Here is an 18,540-nt window from a genome sequence, read left to right on the forward strand (position 1 = left end):
TGTAGGACAGTCTGATATAAACATAGAAAACAGCTAGACTAATCTGGCTATATTCCTATCTATCTCTAAGAGAATACTAGAGGTCCTACTTACAGAGCAAAGCAAGTGCTGGCGAGCTAATGTGTTCAGGTTTAGACAGAAATACAAAATGCTCAATCCTTCTCTCTGAGAAAGTCTTAAATGGATTAATACAAATTACTGCTAAGTCATTTCAGATTACATTATTCTTGACACTTCTACTTAAGTTTCCCAGGCTTACAGAACTTAAAATTTTAATATTTCTTTTTGAAATCTGCATCTGCCAGGAAGCTACAACAATAAAAGACACTTTACATGTAAAATCTAGTAAATATCTCTGTTTTAGAACTGTACAAAGAATTTCCTAGCCTAGACATCTTGTCTCCTAGCTTGAGCTCAGTCATAAAATGCTTTACTCAGCTTTCTTCCAGCAGGGTGCACTGTGGTTACATTTTTAAAGCTCAGAACAGAACATACACAGTTTTGTTATGTTTGTCAAACAAGCCTGTTGATCATATTAATATTTACAAGGACATAGAATTATTTACAAAATTCTCTAGCTGGGCTGGCAGCCCTCACACCATCATGCTGTGATGTATCCTGTGTTAGACCTTCTTCATCAAATCCTTCACTTCGCAGGCACTTCATAAGTTCAACTTCTACTTTTTAACTTCTACTTTATTAATCTGCTTTTCCACATTCCCTCTTTGAGATATTACTTTTTTATTGTGAAATTTTCCATGTCTGGATGCCTTTGCCTGTATTTATATTTGACTATCTTTGGGGCCGCTTTTTTATGCTGATTAATCTGGCTTTTGCCTTTGCATAAATATTGCACCATATCAAATCTCTCTTTCTTTCTTTCTCATGTCCATATTTCTTTTTTATACTTTTCAGAAATATCTAGGTTTTGTTGTTTATATTTTCACACTTCCTCAGATGCTTCTTTTTCCAAACAGATCAAAGTTTCTTTGCCTATATAATGTTTTTCAAAAATCTGTTGTATTAATGACCATAAATTTTTATTTGAAGCTTCTGACAGTTTTTCTTGCAGAAGTATTTATATCTTAATTTTTTAGAAATTCTGGGCGTTTTGCATAATAGTAACACTACATAATTTCTTTCTTATCAATAGTCCACTCTATTGTCTTTATGGCTTTTTTTTGGCCTATCAGTTTTTGTGATTTTTGTGGACTGCTACTTCCTTCTACAACAGGGGGACCATCCACCCCCTGGGCCTGGCCCCATTGTAGTGATGTTTCTGTATTTTGAGGATTCTACACCGTCATTTTTTCCAGTCCTGGCACCAGTGCACCTACCAGGATTGGGCACTTTTCTATCCTGGGTATTATGCACCCAGATATATTTTTAATTTTTGACCTACTGTCCATGATATTCTATATAAATACAGTCTATATATCAGTGTCACCTTGGTGAGATTTTGTAGAAAACAGGGTCCACCTCATGCAGGTACTCACCAAGACTTGAGGATGAATTCAGTTTCAGCACTACTACTCTCCTTTGCTTGCTCACTTTTCATCTCTCCATTCAGACCCCAACTGGGTGAGTTCATCAATGATGCCTGAGTGGGGAATAGTGTCAAAGGCCTTGGCAAGTTCAAGGTAGGCCATATGCATGGATTTGCCTTTGTCCAGGGCTATGTCTCAAATAAGTCCACCAAGTGCAAGAGACAGGATCTCCCTTTAACAAAGTCAAACTGGGTTGGGTCAAATGTTTGGAAGTCTCCTTTATCTTTGTTGATAAGGTCCATGTGTATTCTTTCCATAGCCTTGCATATTGGGGGTGGTCAGGCTTATGGGTCTCTAGTTCCCAGGGTTTGTGGAGGTGCCTCCTTTATATAACAGGATAATGGTTGCCATTTTCCATTCAGCAGGTACAGGGCCAGTGCTTAGACTGTGGTTAAAAATAGTACCCAGCTGTGTAGCTAGATCTTTTTTTAGCCCATTTAGAATGCAGCCTGAGATATTATCAGGTCTCAAAGAGATTGTGTTTTTGGCTTTGGAGATAGTGTTTACGACCTGTTCCTTGGAGATACTAGGTGGAGGTCAGGTGGTAGGGATGCTTTGGGAGATAGTGGCGGGGACAGGGGGATAAGATTTCACTGAATCTGTCAGCTAGCAGGTTGGCTATTTCTCCTGGTTCAGTTTATGTAGTGCCATTAATAACCAGTTCTTCCCAGATCTGGGTTTTTCCTTTAAAGTTTTTGACATAGCTAAAGAAGGCCTTATGGTTACCCTTAGTAAAGTAGGATAATTTGGATTTGTTAGCTTTAGAATGTCTTACGAGGTGTGTTATTTGCTTCTTTAAGCTGAGGAGGGAATGCTTCTAATTCGGAGACCATTCCTTCCTACTCTTGGACAGCAACATCTTTCTCTTATTGTACAACCTGTTAATGGTGGATGCCCACCAGGCAGGCTTGTTTTTTCTTAAGGATCTTGTTTTGATCCCATCAGGTACAGCTGAGTCAATACATTTGTATAGATGCTTATACAAGGCATTGGTGCAAATTCCAGTACAGGTGTCCATGCCATCAGTGAGAGCAGGGGCTATGAAGCTATTAATGCTGTCACGTATTAGGTTGTAACTGGCTTTGGAGAAATTTTTTAGTCTAGTTGCTGCTAATGGGGTGTCAGATGTTATTGTTCTAATGAGACTGATTTATGATCAGACTTCACTAGAGAGGGCTGCACAAATAGAGTGGTGCAACGATCGCCCATGTTAGTGAGCACCAGATCTAGAATGTTTGGGCCCCTTGTGAGGGTGTCAACCAACTGGTCCAGGGCATTGGAATTGATGAATTCCAAGAACCTTTGGGCAAGTGTGTTAGTACATGTATAATTTACCCAATCTATGGATGGGTAGTTAAAGTCACTTAAAACCAGGGTGTTTGGTTGTATCTTAAGCGATCCAAGTAAATCCAAGTATGTAGTGCTAGTATCCTGGTTCATGGAGGGGGTCCTATAGCTGGTAATAATTTGGAGGGGGTGTAACAGAGTCAACTGTACCTGGATTATCTCAAAGTAATGATTTTGTTTAACCAATCTACAGGTGTATTTATCTTTGATGAATATTGGTACTCCACCTCCTTTTAGTTCTTGCACTTTCAGTTTGTGGTCTGAATGTGTGAAAGCATTATAACCTGGTATGGCTGGGGTGCTTTCCATGGCGTTAAACCAAGTCTCTGTGGCTACACAGATGTCAGCATCTTCTAAGGTGGGGGCTGCTTCCAGTGAGGGCAGTTTTAGGTTTAGACTTCTACCGTTTAGCAGCATAACCTTGAGGTTGTTTTTTGAATATATTTTTGTATCGGGAATTTTGTTGTGACATTGCCTAAAAAAGGCACTATGGGGGAGGCAAGACCCTTAGACAGTAACTGAAATTCCAGAAGTGACAGATGAGGACCATGAGAAGAAGAAGATCAAAATTAACTTTTGACTACAACACCCCTAACAGTGATACAGCAACAAGCTTCACTAAGGCATTCTACACTCATTTAGAAAAATGCATACAATTACCAGTCCCTGCCAGGACCAAGTGCCATGGCAAATTAAAAAAGTAAACAACTCTGGTGGTCCAGTACCATAAACAAACTGTGCAGCAAAGGATACACCTTAAATTATATAGAAGATCCAGCTGTTCATCTCTCAAGAAGAAATATCAAAAGCTTAAAAAAAAAAAAAAAACTCAAAACCACTAGCAGGTCCACTAAATGAGTCCATGAACTCAAGGAAAGCCTCAGAAGCCAAAGTGAATTATAAATCCTTCTTTAGCTATGTTAAAAAACTAAGTAACAATAGCCTACATTTCACTGATCTTATTCAAAATGATGCCAACTATTCTAACGAAACAGACATAGTCAGTATCCTTGCAAACAAATTCAGTCTTAATTTCAGACAGAGACTTCTGTGCAAAGCCCTGAAATGCCTGAATTATTTACTCCCACAATTATTTCTAAGGACCATTTACTGAAAGTGCTAACAAAGATCAGAAAAACATCCTCTGTGGGGATCTGACAATATACTTGGTTACTTTTAATGGTATTAAACATGCCCTTCCAGATCCACTTCTCAAATTGGTTAACTTAGATTTAGCTACTGGTTTCATTCCTGATGAGTGGGCACACTGACATGGTGATGCCCATCCATAGGAATGGCCTTACAACTGACAGAGGTAATTACAGATGTATCAGTCTTACAAGCCTTACCTGCAAAGACATGGAATGTATTATGATGGACTTCATTAACTACATCACCAAGAATCGTCTTTGATTTTACCCCAATAATTTGGCTTAGTGAAAGGAACAGCTTGTATACTGAATTCAATAAGTTTCTTCAAAAGTATTACGGAGTCTGTAGATGGTTGCCATGAGGTACGTACGGTATATCCTGACATGGTCAAGGACTTCAATACCATTCCCCATGCTGGTATCATGCAGACGTGAAATGTATTCAAAATCAACCCATATGTGGTAAGATGGATATCAGACACAGTGCAGGTTTGCAGGAGTCTTATCAGAATGCATGAAAACGACCAGTGGTGTCATTCAGAGTGTAGTGCTGACATCTCTCCTTTCTAGCTTTTATTTCACAGATCTCCAAGATAAGAGATAAAACCTTTGGCTAACAAAATCTTCAGATGAATGCAAACTGAGGGCTGTGAATAAGTCATCCTCTGACACAAACTCTCCAGCATGAACTCTCTTTGGTAAACTGTGTACTAAAACAGGCTCAAACTAAATGTTAAAAACGTGTAGTATTGTCACTTTTGGCAGAAAACTTCTTCTGTCATCATACTATATAAACATCACACCACTACACAATGAAAATGCAGTCAATTTAACTTGGGTTGATAATTCCTTCTCTTTAGACCATCGTGCAACAATGTTAATAAGGAAATCCTTTTACTTAGTACAGACAATTGCAAAAGGAATATTCTGAAGGCCTAAAGAGGTAATCACTCCAATATATTCAGCACTAATCAAACTGACTAATGAGTACAATATTCATTTTGAAATTACTTCACTAAACATAGCAAACAATCAGAAAAACACCAAAGGTTCCTAACCAAAACAAGGCCCTAAATTTCAACCAACATAAATAAAACACAACGGAGAAGACTCAGAACCTCCAAACCCCCTGGAATAACGTTGCATCTGCCCTGCATGTTAAACAGTGTGACTTACTGTCCTCATTTAAACATAACTTAAATACCTGGAGAGGTATGTAGGAATTTACTCTGGGATTGATCGGTATAGTCCTCTTGGAGAAAAGAGATGCAGTCTGAGCAAGGGTACTGGCAAGGAGTAAATGGCCATTCAATTAAACGGCCTTGGAATATCAATGAATAAGCCAATTAAACAGCTTTGGCATATCAATGGATACGCTGCACAAGAAGTATTCTGTTGAGTTCAGAGGACTAAATAAATATTTTGGAACATGTAAAACCATTTTAATTAAAAAAAATGCATATGCTACAACTTGCAGAACTGTGAAGGATTCCTAGAATAACTACCACCTTATTACATTATTCAAAGTATAGGCCAAAACTCCCTTTTCACCTGTAAAATGAGGCATGCACATCAAGTAAGTACTTGTGTTGATAAATATTAACTCTTACTCCAATACTCATTTCATCCTATTGAGGTTCAAGTGAGATCTGGCGTTTTAACAGCATTAAAAGAGAGTAAGACAGAGAACTGTTCTTGGAATAGATGCCAGGCCAGCACAGAAGGCACAAAGGCAATGCACACACACCTACAGGGAGGTCAGAAGCTCGATTCACTTATCACCATGTCTTTTTAGAGGAGGGAGAGATCTGGAGAATCCTAGGAAAAATTCACATGGACACAGGTAGAATAGGTAGATGCCACAGAGAAGGTAGTAAATTACTAACAAACGCAGGACTACAGTTCCATAAAAAGAGACCGAGGGATCTCAGTATGTACATATTTTGAACAAAGAAGGGACAAGGGATATTAGGAATCTTGGGACGTACAGATGGCTAAGTGATGTGGCTGTTTTATAAAAAAAGAAGACAGACAACATAGACAAAAGTTGGAATGTAATAAGACTTTGAAATGATTAAAAGCAACACAATCTGACTTAAAAATGTATCCTTATAAATATAGTGGTGACTGTCCCCACCTGCCACATAGAAGACTGGAGTTCAATTATCTGACAGGGAATGGTTGTGCCTTTTTCATTCTGTAACAAAAACTTCAGTTTTCTTCTAGTGATCTACTGGTTGGCACATACTAGTCAGCTGAACTGTTGCAAACTCAGCACCTTTCACTAGCTCAGTATTAACCTAAACTAACCTGCTGAAATATATAGTGAAGCAGCAGATTTTAAGGATGTGAAGAATTGTCATAAAAGGGAATGCAGGACAAAGAGTTACTTAAAAGAATACAGATTCTGTACAGATAGTTGCTCTCTGTCTCAAAACAAACTAACTGTAAGGCAACAGTTGGGTGCTAATGCATTCCTGAATGAACCTTTACTTTGTCTCACAGCTGCAAGGTCCAAAATTCAAATGATAACCTGTAGTTACTGTCTGCACAGAGTTTTTCCTCTCTCTAGGTTTTCTCCATGTATTCCTGTCTCCTTTCAGCACCTGCAAACACTCTGGTTTTACTGGATACTGTACTCTGACAGTACATATTGAATGCACCATTACCGCTGTGGTCTGGGCAGAATACACCATTACCCTGTGGTCGGGGCAGAATATACAATTACCCCTGTGGTCTGGGCAGAGTAAAATAAAATATACTAGCATGGCATTTTTGTATGATGCACTTCAGTCACAAAAAGTCAGATTTTCTTAGCTGGGACCATACTTACCCAATGAAACCAAGGTCTCATAGTTCTGTACCATCACCTCCCTGTGCAATTCCTTCTCTTGTTTTCTTAACTTCTTCCACTCTTCTTCAGTGAAAGTGACAGCAACATCCTCAAAGGTCTCTGGAACCTGTAAAGGACATATAATGTGCTGCTTCATTATTGTTTATTTATTTATTTACTTATTTAATAGATTGATTTTCATGCAACAAACTCTGTAGTTTTTCAGCACAAAAAACATTGCTTGCTACAAGTGTAGTTAAAATGTTACAAGGATAGAAATGGTCAGTTCATTACCAAAGTAAATATGCCTCACCCTTCACCATAGTAAGTACATAACTGACACTATTTCAGCACGTGTAAGACATGGAAGCAGGTTCAACAAGCTCACCTGGGTGCTTCTAACAAATTAAAAAGGAACAGGGACATGGTAGTCCCTAGTGTGGGGTCAGGTGGATAGCAGAGTCTAATAAAGGAGTAGAAAAAAACAGCAGGATGTCAGCACTGGATGCAAGTGGAAGAGAAAGTAAGTGAAGCACAGCAGAGTAACTGCAATGAAGGCTCTAGAGTTCTGTTGTCCAAGGGCTCTTTCTCCCCACTAAGGAGCAAATTCACAAGTCCTCTTGTTATGCACTGGTAGTGGGAAAGGACAGAGTGAGACAAGGACAAAGGACTAAGCTACTGGACACTATGTAGTTCCTTCGCTGAATGGAATGAAGATAGAGGAATAAACAACAGGGTGCTGAGCCTATGGCATCTACTTTCAGCCATTGAATGGGCTAACAATCGAGCGGCTGGAGATCGAAAAATAAGCATTGAAAGTTCACTCACTAAATTTTCATTTCATCAACAGGGTAAGTAACTACTTGTCCAACACTTTCCTGTCTCACACACAGACATGTTTCAAACCCACCCACCATATTTGAGACGTATGTGAGATGCGGAAGTGTTAGAAAAGTAGTTACTTACCTTGTCGATGAAATGAAAGTTTTCTGAGTGAACTTTCGATGCTTATTGTTTGATGTTCAGCCATTCAATGGTTTGCCCATTTGATGGCTTACAACAGACGTGAGCTCATGTTATGCACTGGCAGTGGGAAAACAGTAAGTTGGTTGAGGATTAAGTTATGGGATACTGGGTTATTGCAATGTTTTAGTAGTGTAAAAGGTCTGAGTGGGGTAAGAATAAAGGGTTAGACTGCAGGTTGATGGGGACATGTACAGAATTATGCAGTTGGTGAACAGTGAGTGGGGTTAGTCAGAGTAGCAATGCACTGCTGAATGGGACAGAATTGGAAAAAATGACAATTTTGTTAAGCATCTAAGCTCTAAGTGAGTGGGGTTAGTCGGAGTAGCAATGTACTGCTGAATGGGACAGAAGTGAATTGGAAAAAATGACAATTTTGTTAAGCATCTAAGCTCATGTTACAGCATAACAGCTACCAGTGCTCCTGTAATTTTTTTTTAGTGCAAATAGCAACTAAAGCTTAATATACTAGAAAGAATTACAACAAGGTTTCTTCTTTATCGCAGTCATCTCAGTTATGCGTCCTCGACAAGGATGTCAAGATTCACCTACAGTGCACAATTTCTTGACATCCATATCTCAACCAAATTAGAAACTTGGTTAAAATGTGGAGATTTGACCATGTGACTGGAAATATGTATAGGTACAAAAATGCATTAAAGTCAATATAAAGTTATTCACAAAGTACAAGTAAAATTACGACTGTTGACTCAAGCCATGACACTAAGTTAGGATTAGTTATCACTAATCAGTAATACAGGTCTGAGTTACTGTACCAAAAAAAGATACAGTCAAAAGTATTAATGCATTTATCATTACACTTTTACAGTGCATGGACCACAGAGATTATACTCCAAAATGGGAAAAAGGCAGGACCCAGGAAGTTAGAACTAGGAAGGCCACCTCTACAAAAAGGCCAGTCACAAGCAGAGTCCCTCAGATATCAGTCCTGGGACTGCTTCTTTTTGGTATTTACTTCTGTGAAGTCAAAACCAATGTCAATGGTCTCTGGCTGACTAAATTTGCAGAGGATTGCTAGGAAAAGTCATGGAATCCCACACCAACACAAATGTTCGCCAGGAAGGGCTGACACAGAAAAACAACTGGTGTCAGAGCATGGGCTAAAACTAAATGTCGAGAAACACATAATAGTATCCTTCAGGAAGTTATTCACCCCTGGTATCTATCATAATGACAACACACCCCTTAGAGATTGACCTAGTAGTCATGGACTTAGGGACAAACACAGACAGTAATCTAGCCATTGATGATCATGTCTATAGTAGTGAGGAAATCATTCTATGTTGTGCAACTAAACAAAGGTATGGCATCTAGGTTCAAGGAAGTCGTTCAACTGCGTTCGGCATTCATCAGACCTATCATGGGGTACAGTGCCCCCTTTGGTATGTACCTAACCAGGCATATCCAACAATTGGAATGTCCACAGAGGTTTCTCACTAAAAGCATACAAGGTGTAAGTAACATGTCCTATGCAGACTGCTTCAAGGCTCTATCCCTGTTTTCTGTATCCTACAGGTTGTTGAGGAGATATCTATGCCTGGCATACACAGCATTATCAGCCCCCCCTCTCTGATGGGTGTCCTGCATATCCACAAAACAAACAGCTCCAGGATTACACATTCTAAAGAACTGAACCTTGCCTGTGATATAAGTAGGACCTGCTGGAGAGACAGGTATGTATCCAAGAGACTACCCAGTCTCTGGAACAGGCTCCCTAATCCAATTCAAGTGTAACTTGGACAATTGTATGGGGAACAGGAAATTCATCCCTGGTTTGGCACCTAGGTCTCTAATGGATACATTAGTAAATGGTTCATCTCTCAGGCCCCTGCTTGTAAATGTTTCATCTCCCAAGCCCCTGCTTACACTTCTCAGGGGTACCAGAACTTGTCAGAGATTTGGGATGCACAACTAGACTTAAACAGGCCCTTGTGGTCATTAGCCTAGTAAACAACTATGAACCTAAGACATCCCTGTTAACCACCCCGAAGCTCTAAGACTAGGTCTTAGATTCATAGGTAGGTACTAGGCTATTGGCCCTAGGGACTATATAAGCCTAGCCAAATGGTACCCTGGCTTTTGCCACCCAAGAAAATTATTTTCCTGTGCCCCTGTCAATCAGAGCCACAGAAGTGATCCTCAGGGTGAATTTCCTATCTCCCATCCAATCATCAAGATTTTTCTTGAAGAGTGCTAATGAGGAGCTTTGTTTGATATAGATAGGTAGTTTGTTCCAGAGTATGGGAAGTCTCCGAGACAGGAATCTATCCCTCCAGCATGTTCTGTTTATTGTGGTGACAAGGTTTAGGTCCCTAGAGTGTGTAGCTCAAAGGGATTGGGATTTCTTTATGTGGAGCATATCCAACAGGTCTGGGTTCGACATAGCTTTGTATGTTAGGCAGAGATCGCGTCTGAGTAGGCGATATGCGACAGAGGAAAGCTGGAGATTTTTGAGATGGGCTGCGTAGGGCATCTGTTTGTGGCCAGTAATCCTCTTTGTGAGGTATTTCTGTGGCCTTTCCAGTTGTTGTAGAAGTCTTGTGAGGTACATACCAAAAGGGGCACTGTACTCTATAATGGGTCTAATGAGTGATGAGTAGAGGGGAGCAATGACCTCTTTTTTCCTGGATGAGAAACCTTTTGTGATGTGGTGTGCCAAGTAGAAGGATTTCCTGACTACTGTGGAGATGTGATTATCAAAGGAAAGACAACTGTCCCACCTGTGTCCCAAGGTCTCCTATCACACCTTCGGTGTTAAGTAGACTACTGCCTATGTGGTAGTTCATGGGTACAGAGTTTTTACCAAAACGGATGACAATGCACTTTTTGGCATTGAGCTTGAGGGATTAGCAATGGACAGCAGCAGAAGGTAACATAACTTTGAAATCAGTTTGTTTAGAAGTGTGTCATGGTGAAGAATCCAAGTGTGGCAGTGTTCTTCACAGGGACACTTTACTTCTGCCTGCTGTCTTGTTTGACTACATTAAAATGTTTTACCAGCATTCATAGCTTTTAAAAGCTGGTAAAGCACTTTGTGCTCTTACACATTTTCTTTTTTTTGTTTCTATAACTGGTAGTACATAGGGCGGCCATGGTGGTGCAGCAGTTAGCGTTGCCACCTCACAGCAAGAGGATCGCCGGTTCGATTCTTGGCTGGGGTCCCTTCTATCCAGAGTCTGCATGTCCTCCCTGTGGTCGCGTGGGTTTCCTCCAGGTGCTCCGGTTTCCTCCCACATCCCAAAGACATGCAGTAGGTGAATTGGACACTCTAAGTTGGCCCTAGGTGTGAGTGTGTGCATGTGTGTGCCTTCTGTGGAAGGTTGGGTGCCAGGCTGGCAACTCAACACCGTAAGACTCCACTGCCAATCATGAGCGGACATGATCCGCTGTGGCGACCCCTAACCAGGAAAAAGCTGAAAGACGAAGAAGATAACTGGTAGTACATGCAGCAGATTAAGCTCCATGTACCAGAAAGAATTATGATCAGGTTTCACTGATCATAACCCCTTATTACGTTTTTTTCAACATGGATGCCAACATTCACCTCTCAAGCTTCATAATCGAGGTGAATTTCTTGGCATCCAAACACATAAGTTGATTATGATCAGGAATCCGATCATAATCCTCTTTATGTTGATCTCTTACAAATGGTTGAGATGATGTTAATCATTTTATTGTTTTTCTTTGTTGAATGCAATAAAGATTTGGAAAAGATCCTGAAGTTCACTGCAACATCCCTCTCCAAACTGATATCACTGACCAATTAATCACTGCTGCTAATCAGCAAATAAGTCAGCACAGTTAATTGATGGAGTACAGCTGGTAGCACAGGGCTACACCTTTGAAGAGTGCTAGCAATAAACATCGGCACCAAGTACTAAAACAGAAAAAAAATCATAACAAGGCAAATTACTCTCTTTAAGATAATGGAAAAAGCTTCCCTTACAATCAGATGTTAGTCATCAACCTCTTCAAATATAAGGTGGTATTCAAAAACGTTTGCTCCTAATGCTAACAATGCTGTGTTGTTGTGTTTACCAATTCAAAGACATGCAAGAGTCACACACAGCAAACAGTCATTAGCAACTGCTTTTCATGTCTCTGAATCAAACACCTCCCACAAGTGGGCACACTCATGTGAGCACACATACACACACCCATGCAGTCACAAACACACATACACCGTATCTCTGACAGACACCAAGTGCAAACAGATACATAGATGTGCACTCACAAACATGCAAGCATGTGCATAGCCTTGCAGTACTTGCTTGGGGTGATGCTCCCTCCACCATTGCTGCCGTAGACTGCAGTAGGTGAATGTCATGAAACAGCATGTCCAAACCCACTATTCTGCCCCAAAACCACTCAGCAAAGCATGTCACTAATTTGCTGATCGCTATTTCAATAGCAGAGCAAGACTCCAGGACACAGCACACAGATAATTTAAATCAGCCATGCACCCAGACTGCCTCATTGCATGCATCATTAGCTTTTTTTATAACTGTACTGCTACTGGCCTTAGAATTTATGGCTGTGCAGCACTATAGGCATCTATAATTGAACACCTATGGCATACTGAACAATCCTTTTAGGAACAGTGTTGGTCAGCGCGCTGTTGATTTCTAAATACATCCATAATGTTACATCTTTATGTATGTATGTATGTATGTACCTATTTATTTATTTACTTTGTTAAGTGGGCCATCCCAACTGGGCCAGAGCATCTGGTAATCAGCCCAAAGGATTAAGGCTCTGAGTTAACAAACAGGTTCCTGTACTCAAGGGTACAGAGTTTGATTTCTTGCATCTCCGTTAGTCTGAGCAAATTACTTAACACAGTGCTCCTGGGATGCCCTTGAAAAGGACATGCTGCCAGGTGGTCTTTCCTGGTTAACAAACAGTTTAGGGTACATGAAATGCTAAGCTAACAACTATGCCTGTCTCAAGCTTACTACTGCTGCTGTTTCCATCTGGCCTGGATTCTGACTGAAAATGGTCCAGTGTATAGGGTCATTTCATTTACCCGGTTAATTAAGGAAATAAATAAATTAAATTAAAACAAGAACTTTTCCGTGGAACCTTGAAGAGAAAAGCTCCTCATACAGGTAAAAACAGTACATTACAAAAGAGAAAACACCTTGTACGCCTAGCAGAATGTTAGAAATGACATGGATAACAAAAACGGTGATTATACAATGACCCCCCCCCATTAATATCCCAAAACGTGCCCGTTGTAAATCCCACAATATACTAACGGAAAAAGGTCCGGTCGCCCAGACTTTTTTCCTTTGGTATACAGTGTCCAAAACCTTTTTTTTTTTAAATAAATAAAAAAAAAAAAAAAAAGAAAAAAACGGAGCAATAGAGACTTTCTTTTCTGTATTGCTTCCGTTTCATAGCATTGATATTCTTGGTATGCATAGGAATGCAAGTCTCATATGCATGCGCAGTATACCAACACTAGGAAGCAGTATACCACCACCGGCAGAAGAACAGTAATGTGCCGTTATACAAAGTCATTATTTAAGAAAAGTAAGTATTTTTTTTCTTAAATAATGTCATTGTATAATAGCAATAACCGACTCCATGGTTGTGGTATATTGAAATTTATCCACAGTTGTGGTATATTGAAATTCACCCACGGTTGGCTTTATTTAATCACTCTGGCTTCAGTATTCTTCAATGTCTTTCCTCAAGATGAAGCACCAGTCACCCTTCAGTATTTCTACCTTCACCTTTCCCTTTTATGCAACCGCACCCTTCTACGCTTCAACCACGACCTTCCTAGATATGTTAATCGCCCCTTCTGTATTTTTCTTCAGGTTGCTATTAGCCTTCCCTTCCATATTTTGCCTATGCTCTTCACTAAAGTTATCAGCCTCCTTGTCTGTTCCTCTTCTATGTCCCTTCACACATGTATTACCTATCTCCCTTCCTGCACTTCTTTCACGGATTCCATAGATGTGCTACCAGTCTCCAGTTCTGTTCTTCTTCCCTGTCTTTCTCCAGGTGTGGATTTAACCACCCTTTCTGTATTCTACAATTAACTCCACTGTGAAGACGAAACTGCTTAACTTACAACTCCTCACATCATTCAGTGATTCTTATTTTTTACCTTCCTGTCTTCTGGTACTTCCCTAGCAACTGCATGTATACAGTTATAACATCTACAAAAATTATCAGTAGATAAAGTTGAAAACAAAATAGTTCATTTAGTTATTCCTCTTTACCAACTACAATATTAAATGAAACCTATTTATTTAGTTGCCTTAACTGGAAACAAGTACGTAGATGTCATAGCAAGAGTCTGAGGTCAGTGATGGTGTATGTATGAAACTAAGAGTTTATTGGCTCATAGCAGTCAAATTCAAGGTCTGCAAGAAATAACCTTTTTTGCAGATCAGTAGTTTCATCACAGTGCCACATTGTTATCTCTGAACTTTTTTTTTTAAGACGTTGTTACCTGAAAATGCCGGACAGCCGTGGTGGTGCAGTGGTAGCGTTGTCACCTCACAGCAAGAGGTTCTCCCGTTCAATTCTCGGCTGGAGCTTTTGTGTGGAGTCTGCATGTCCTCCTCGCGGCCGAGTGGCATTCGAAAGACATGCATGAATGGGCGTGCCTTCGCTGAAGGTTGGGCATTGGGCTGGCACCTCGGCACTGCAAAAATATACTTCCAATCATTAGCAGACCAGAGTTCCGCTGTGGCGACCCCTAACCAGGAAAAGCTGAAAGAAGAAGAAAAGTTACCTGAAAATGCCTTCCACTTTCTCTTTTTCAGGTAAAACTTAAGTATAGCTATGTAAGGCTTCACTATAACAGTAGATGTTTGAGCAGGATTAATGTTGCACAAAAATTATTAATATATGAAACAAATCCACTGGTGCATGGATAGGGTATCCACCAATGATGATGGTGACCCCATAAGATTATTGAAGCTGAAGGGCTGGCAGGGTGGAGGGGCAGGTTTGAGAAACCAATAACCAGCTCACGTATTTGGGGGGAAGCTGTTTTTTTTTTTGTAAAACAATGCCTCTCTGTAGCAGAAGCTGGAGTGACATTACTGTCTCACACGTACACGTGCACAGTGTGGAGAGGGCAGATGTCAACATATCATGCATAGCAGCAGTGATAGGTCCATGACTACATCATTGTATGTACATCTTCTTAGGGATATTTAGACCATACAAAAAATATCCAGTCAGGCCTGGATGAAACAGAGTCACAACGCTTTAGTCTCTTGTACTGCCCCCAAAGATGGTTGAATGCTCTATCAAATGTGCTACTAGGTTGGCAAGCTCCAGTCTGGGGTGTAACCTACTTGGTTACAGGTTGGTTGGGAGAAGGAGAGGCATTAGTTACTTGCAGAGCATCACTCAGGGTAAAAACATTTTAAAAAAATCCTGATAAATGTGAATTCGCCAAGGATGGTTCTCAGACCAACCATCCTGACACCCACAGGCTTGTAGACATTAGGCATGGGTCACCATCTACACTACTTAAGGTTACATGCTTGTGTCCAAAATAAAATACAGTTTTCCCACTCAGTCTTCTGTTCTTTACTGCCAGTGAAAGTGAAAGACTGCCCTCTGAAGACAAGAGCCTTTAGTCATGAAAAAAAGTATTTTTGACGAGTCCCAGCTTCAGTTCCCTGTCCTCAAGTGCTAGGAATGAATCCAGGAACAGGTGGGGAGAAAGATCATCATCTTTCTCAGATTACTACCCACTTCTCCACCTCTGAGATGCTACAGGACAAAGTTTACTAATAGGGATGAGTGAGAAGGAATTAATACTGATCCTATCAGAACATTTGCTGTTATGCTGAGCTCTCACACAATTGAACTATGTACTTCATATGGATCAATGTTGCAGTAGAAATCCTAACATATGGAAAGACTCCAAAAGCTGTATCACGAATAGGGGAGGAACGGGGCAGAGGTTTGCTTCATAGAATCACCTAGGTGACCCCTTGCAGGACTGACTGGAGATCCAGCTTACAATGTTTTGAGAAAATGCCAGTGGAGGACCATGCTGCTGCCACACAAATACTTTGTGCCAAGATATGCCTAAAGGTGGTTATAGGTGTACAGGATAACTAGTTGTAGTGTGTTCTAACATGTTCTTGAAAGTTTGTTTCATGTTTTTTTTTCATAAAGGACTAAATTAGCATTTACTAGCTATTTAAACAGAAGCAGTCTTGTATTTACAAGCCCATTCTGAAATTGGTTCACCCTGTTTCCCTGGAACTAAAGCCACAAGCAGTTGTTCACTCTGTCTAAAGTCCTTTGTTCTACAAGTCCAAGCAGCAACTGATCTGCCTGTTTGTCTACAATACATATTTTATTAGGACTGATGCTGCTGGTTTAAGAAGACCAAGATCATTTTTGATACTGAGTTGGCAGGACTGACCTCCTTGCTGGTTACAGGTGGATAGCTCTCCTAAAGAGCTGCCTTATGATAAAGTAATTTGCAGGGGGGTAGTCTTGAAGACATGCAAAAATGGCAGCAAAATGCACCTTATGGAAGCAGACCTGACTGAAAAATAAGAGAAAACTAAAAGGAACTAGAGGTACGTCTACTTTGAAAGGGTCTGCACATCTCTTTTTGCGCCACAAGAATATTCTCTGTTTGGATACATATCTCCTTGTGTTAGGTTTCCTAGGTATTTTTAATTTTACTGAGCATATCTTCTGACTATAGGTGCTTGCAAGGAAAAAGGGTTAAAAGTATCTCAACTGTCCCTATGAATGCCTTTGAAGTTGACCAAGGACATGAATTGTTGAGTAAGCAGATCTAGTGGATGGAGAAGGAAGCACTGCACCTCTTTCACCAAGTGTAAAACCACAGAGCCACAATGCCATCTTGGTCAGTATGAGATTGTCTCTCTTGCCTTACCCTTCTCTAGCACCCTCGGTATTAGTAGGGTGGTGGATATACTTAAAGAAATAGCTTTTACCAGGGAAAAAGAAAAACATCTTCCAAGTTTTGCTGCATGCTAGTCTCATGCAGTACATGCAAAGCTGGTGATTTTACAAAGAGGTGAAAAGTTCAATACCCAGCATCTCCCATTTACTCGAGAGGGACCTCAGACCCTCCTTTTCACTTGCTAACAATCCAGCTCAATTTGTCAGCTTCCATCACCGGTCTGCACAAGGTTGTAGGAGTGCTGCCTTGTTTATGTATTATATCATGGTGGTATTTTCTTGGTAATCAAGAGCATCTCCAATTTCCATAAGAGTCAGACTTTCTTAAAACACTCATCCACTCTCACAGTCCATTGAAATTGTTTGTGTCTTTTCAGCTTTTTCCCGGTTACGGGTTGCCACAGCGGAACTCCGGTCCGCTAATGATTGGTAGAAGATTTTTACGTGCTGAGTTACCAGTCAACGAAGGTACGCCCCTTCACACGTCTCCACACAGAAGACGCTTTAGCTGAGAATCGAAAGGACAACGTCTTGCTGTGAGTTGACAACGCCACCGCAGCACCACCACCGCTCACAGTCCATTGAAATTAAATCTGCCAATTCTTTTTCAACTTCCCTCCCCCAGAAACTTTACTGCCTCACCCTCTTCAAAGCCAAATGGATACCAGTCTCCTACAGAGTTGAGCTACTCCTTGGGTCTCTTATTTTCTAACTACTTTAACCAGGCGTCTTCCCACCTCTTGGAGCCAATAAAATCGCCCACTACAACCTCCACAACTTCTACCAATTAACCCCCCCCCCCACTGCAGACACCCCAAACCAAACTGCGCAGTAGCAAATATTCCTTCTCCATTCTTGCACCTAAACTCTGGCAGTTCCTCCACCACCACCTAAAAGAAGTCTCCTCTTTCTCCATGTTCACAGCACACAAAAACACCATCGAAATTTTGACTGTAAGCGATTTTCCACTGGACATATAATCCAACTCCCTCCTCACCTGCATCTTGTCTGTCTGTGGGATTATTGACCCTCTCCGATTCCTCTGTGAATTTTTCCGTGAATTTCTTCACGTGGGCTGAGCCTGTAAATGATCTTTTGTGATCAGTGTACTACCCCAGCGGACAAACAAACAAAATAAATAAAATAAATACACTGATGTGGGGTTTCATTTTACATTAGTTTCATTTATTTTCAACCTTGAGAGCTCCCAAGACCACTCCAGCACTCAAGGACTGTGGCACTGGCTGTTAAAGAGTATGACTGTGCTTGGCTGAAGATAATAGCGGGCCCTATTTTGTCTAGACCAGTACCACCCTCTCAGGTGAACTTTTATGGATGCACAAAAGCACCAGGAAGGTTCCATCCAGGGTTTCCATGCATATTTAAATATAAAGAAAGACAGATTTACACCTACATTAGTGACCACTTTCATGAAGACAGTGCTATTATCACAATTTCTGGCATTTAAGTTGCTTTGAAATTAACATTACTGTTAAGTTATTGTGGGAAACGGACAGCAGTTTCAACAAAACAAGCAGAAGTCATCAGGCTTCCACGACAACTTGTTCAAGATGGAGTGCCAGAATGATTGCCTATTATGTATGCATTGTACTGCTTGTGATATTTATTACAGACCTTGAAGATGTATTGAGCAAAGCCAAGTTCAAAATGCATTTAAGGAAAACTCAAAATG

At 40.5% G+C, this 18,540-nt stretch overlaps 1 protein-coding gene across 1 annotated transcript in view; it reads right to left on the bottom strand.

Annotated features, from left to right (window-relative positions):
- LOC122814467 (zinc finger protein 91-like) overlaps positions 1-18,540 on the bottom strand; it is a 493,609-nt gene that overhangs the window by 45,609 nt on the left and 429,460 nt on the right. Inside the window, exon 16 of the mRNA XM_044087047.1 lies at positions 6,879-7,005. Within this exon, the coding sequence (XP_043942982.1) occupies positions 6,879-7,005 (127 nt within the window). The remainder of the gene's footprint in view (positions 1-6,878; positions 7,006-18,540) is intronic.

Source organism: Protopterus annectens, chromosome 10.part0 (genome assembly GCF_019279795.1).
Source record: "Protopterus annectens isolate FY-2018-M chromosome 10.part0, PAN1.0, whole genome shotgun sequence".
NCBI classification, from domain to species: domain Eukaryota; kingdom Metazoa; phylum Chordata; order Ceratodontiformes; family Protopteridae; genus Protopterus; species Protopterus annectens.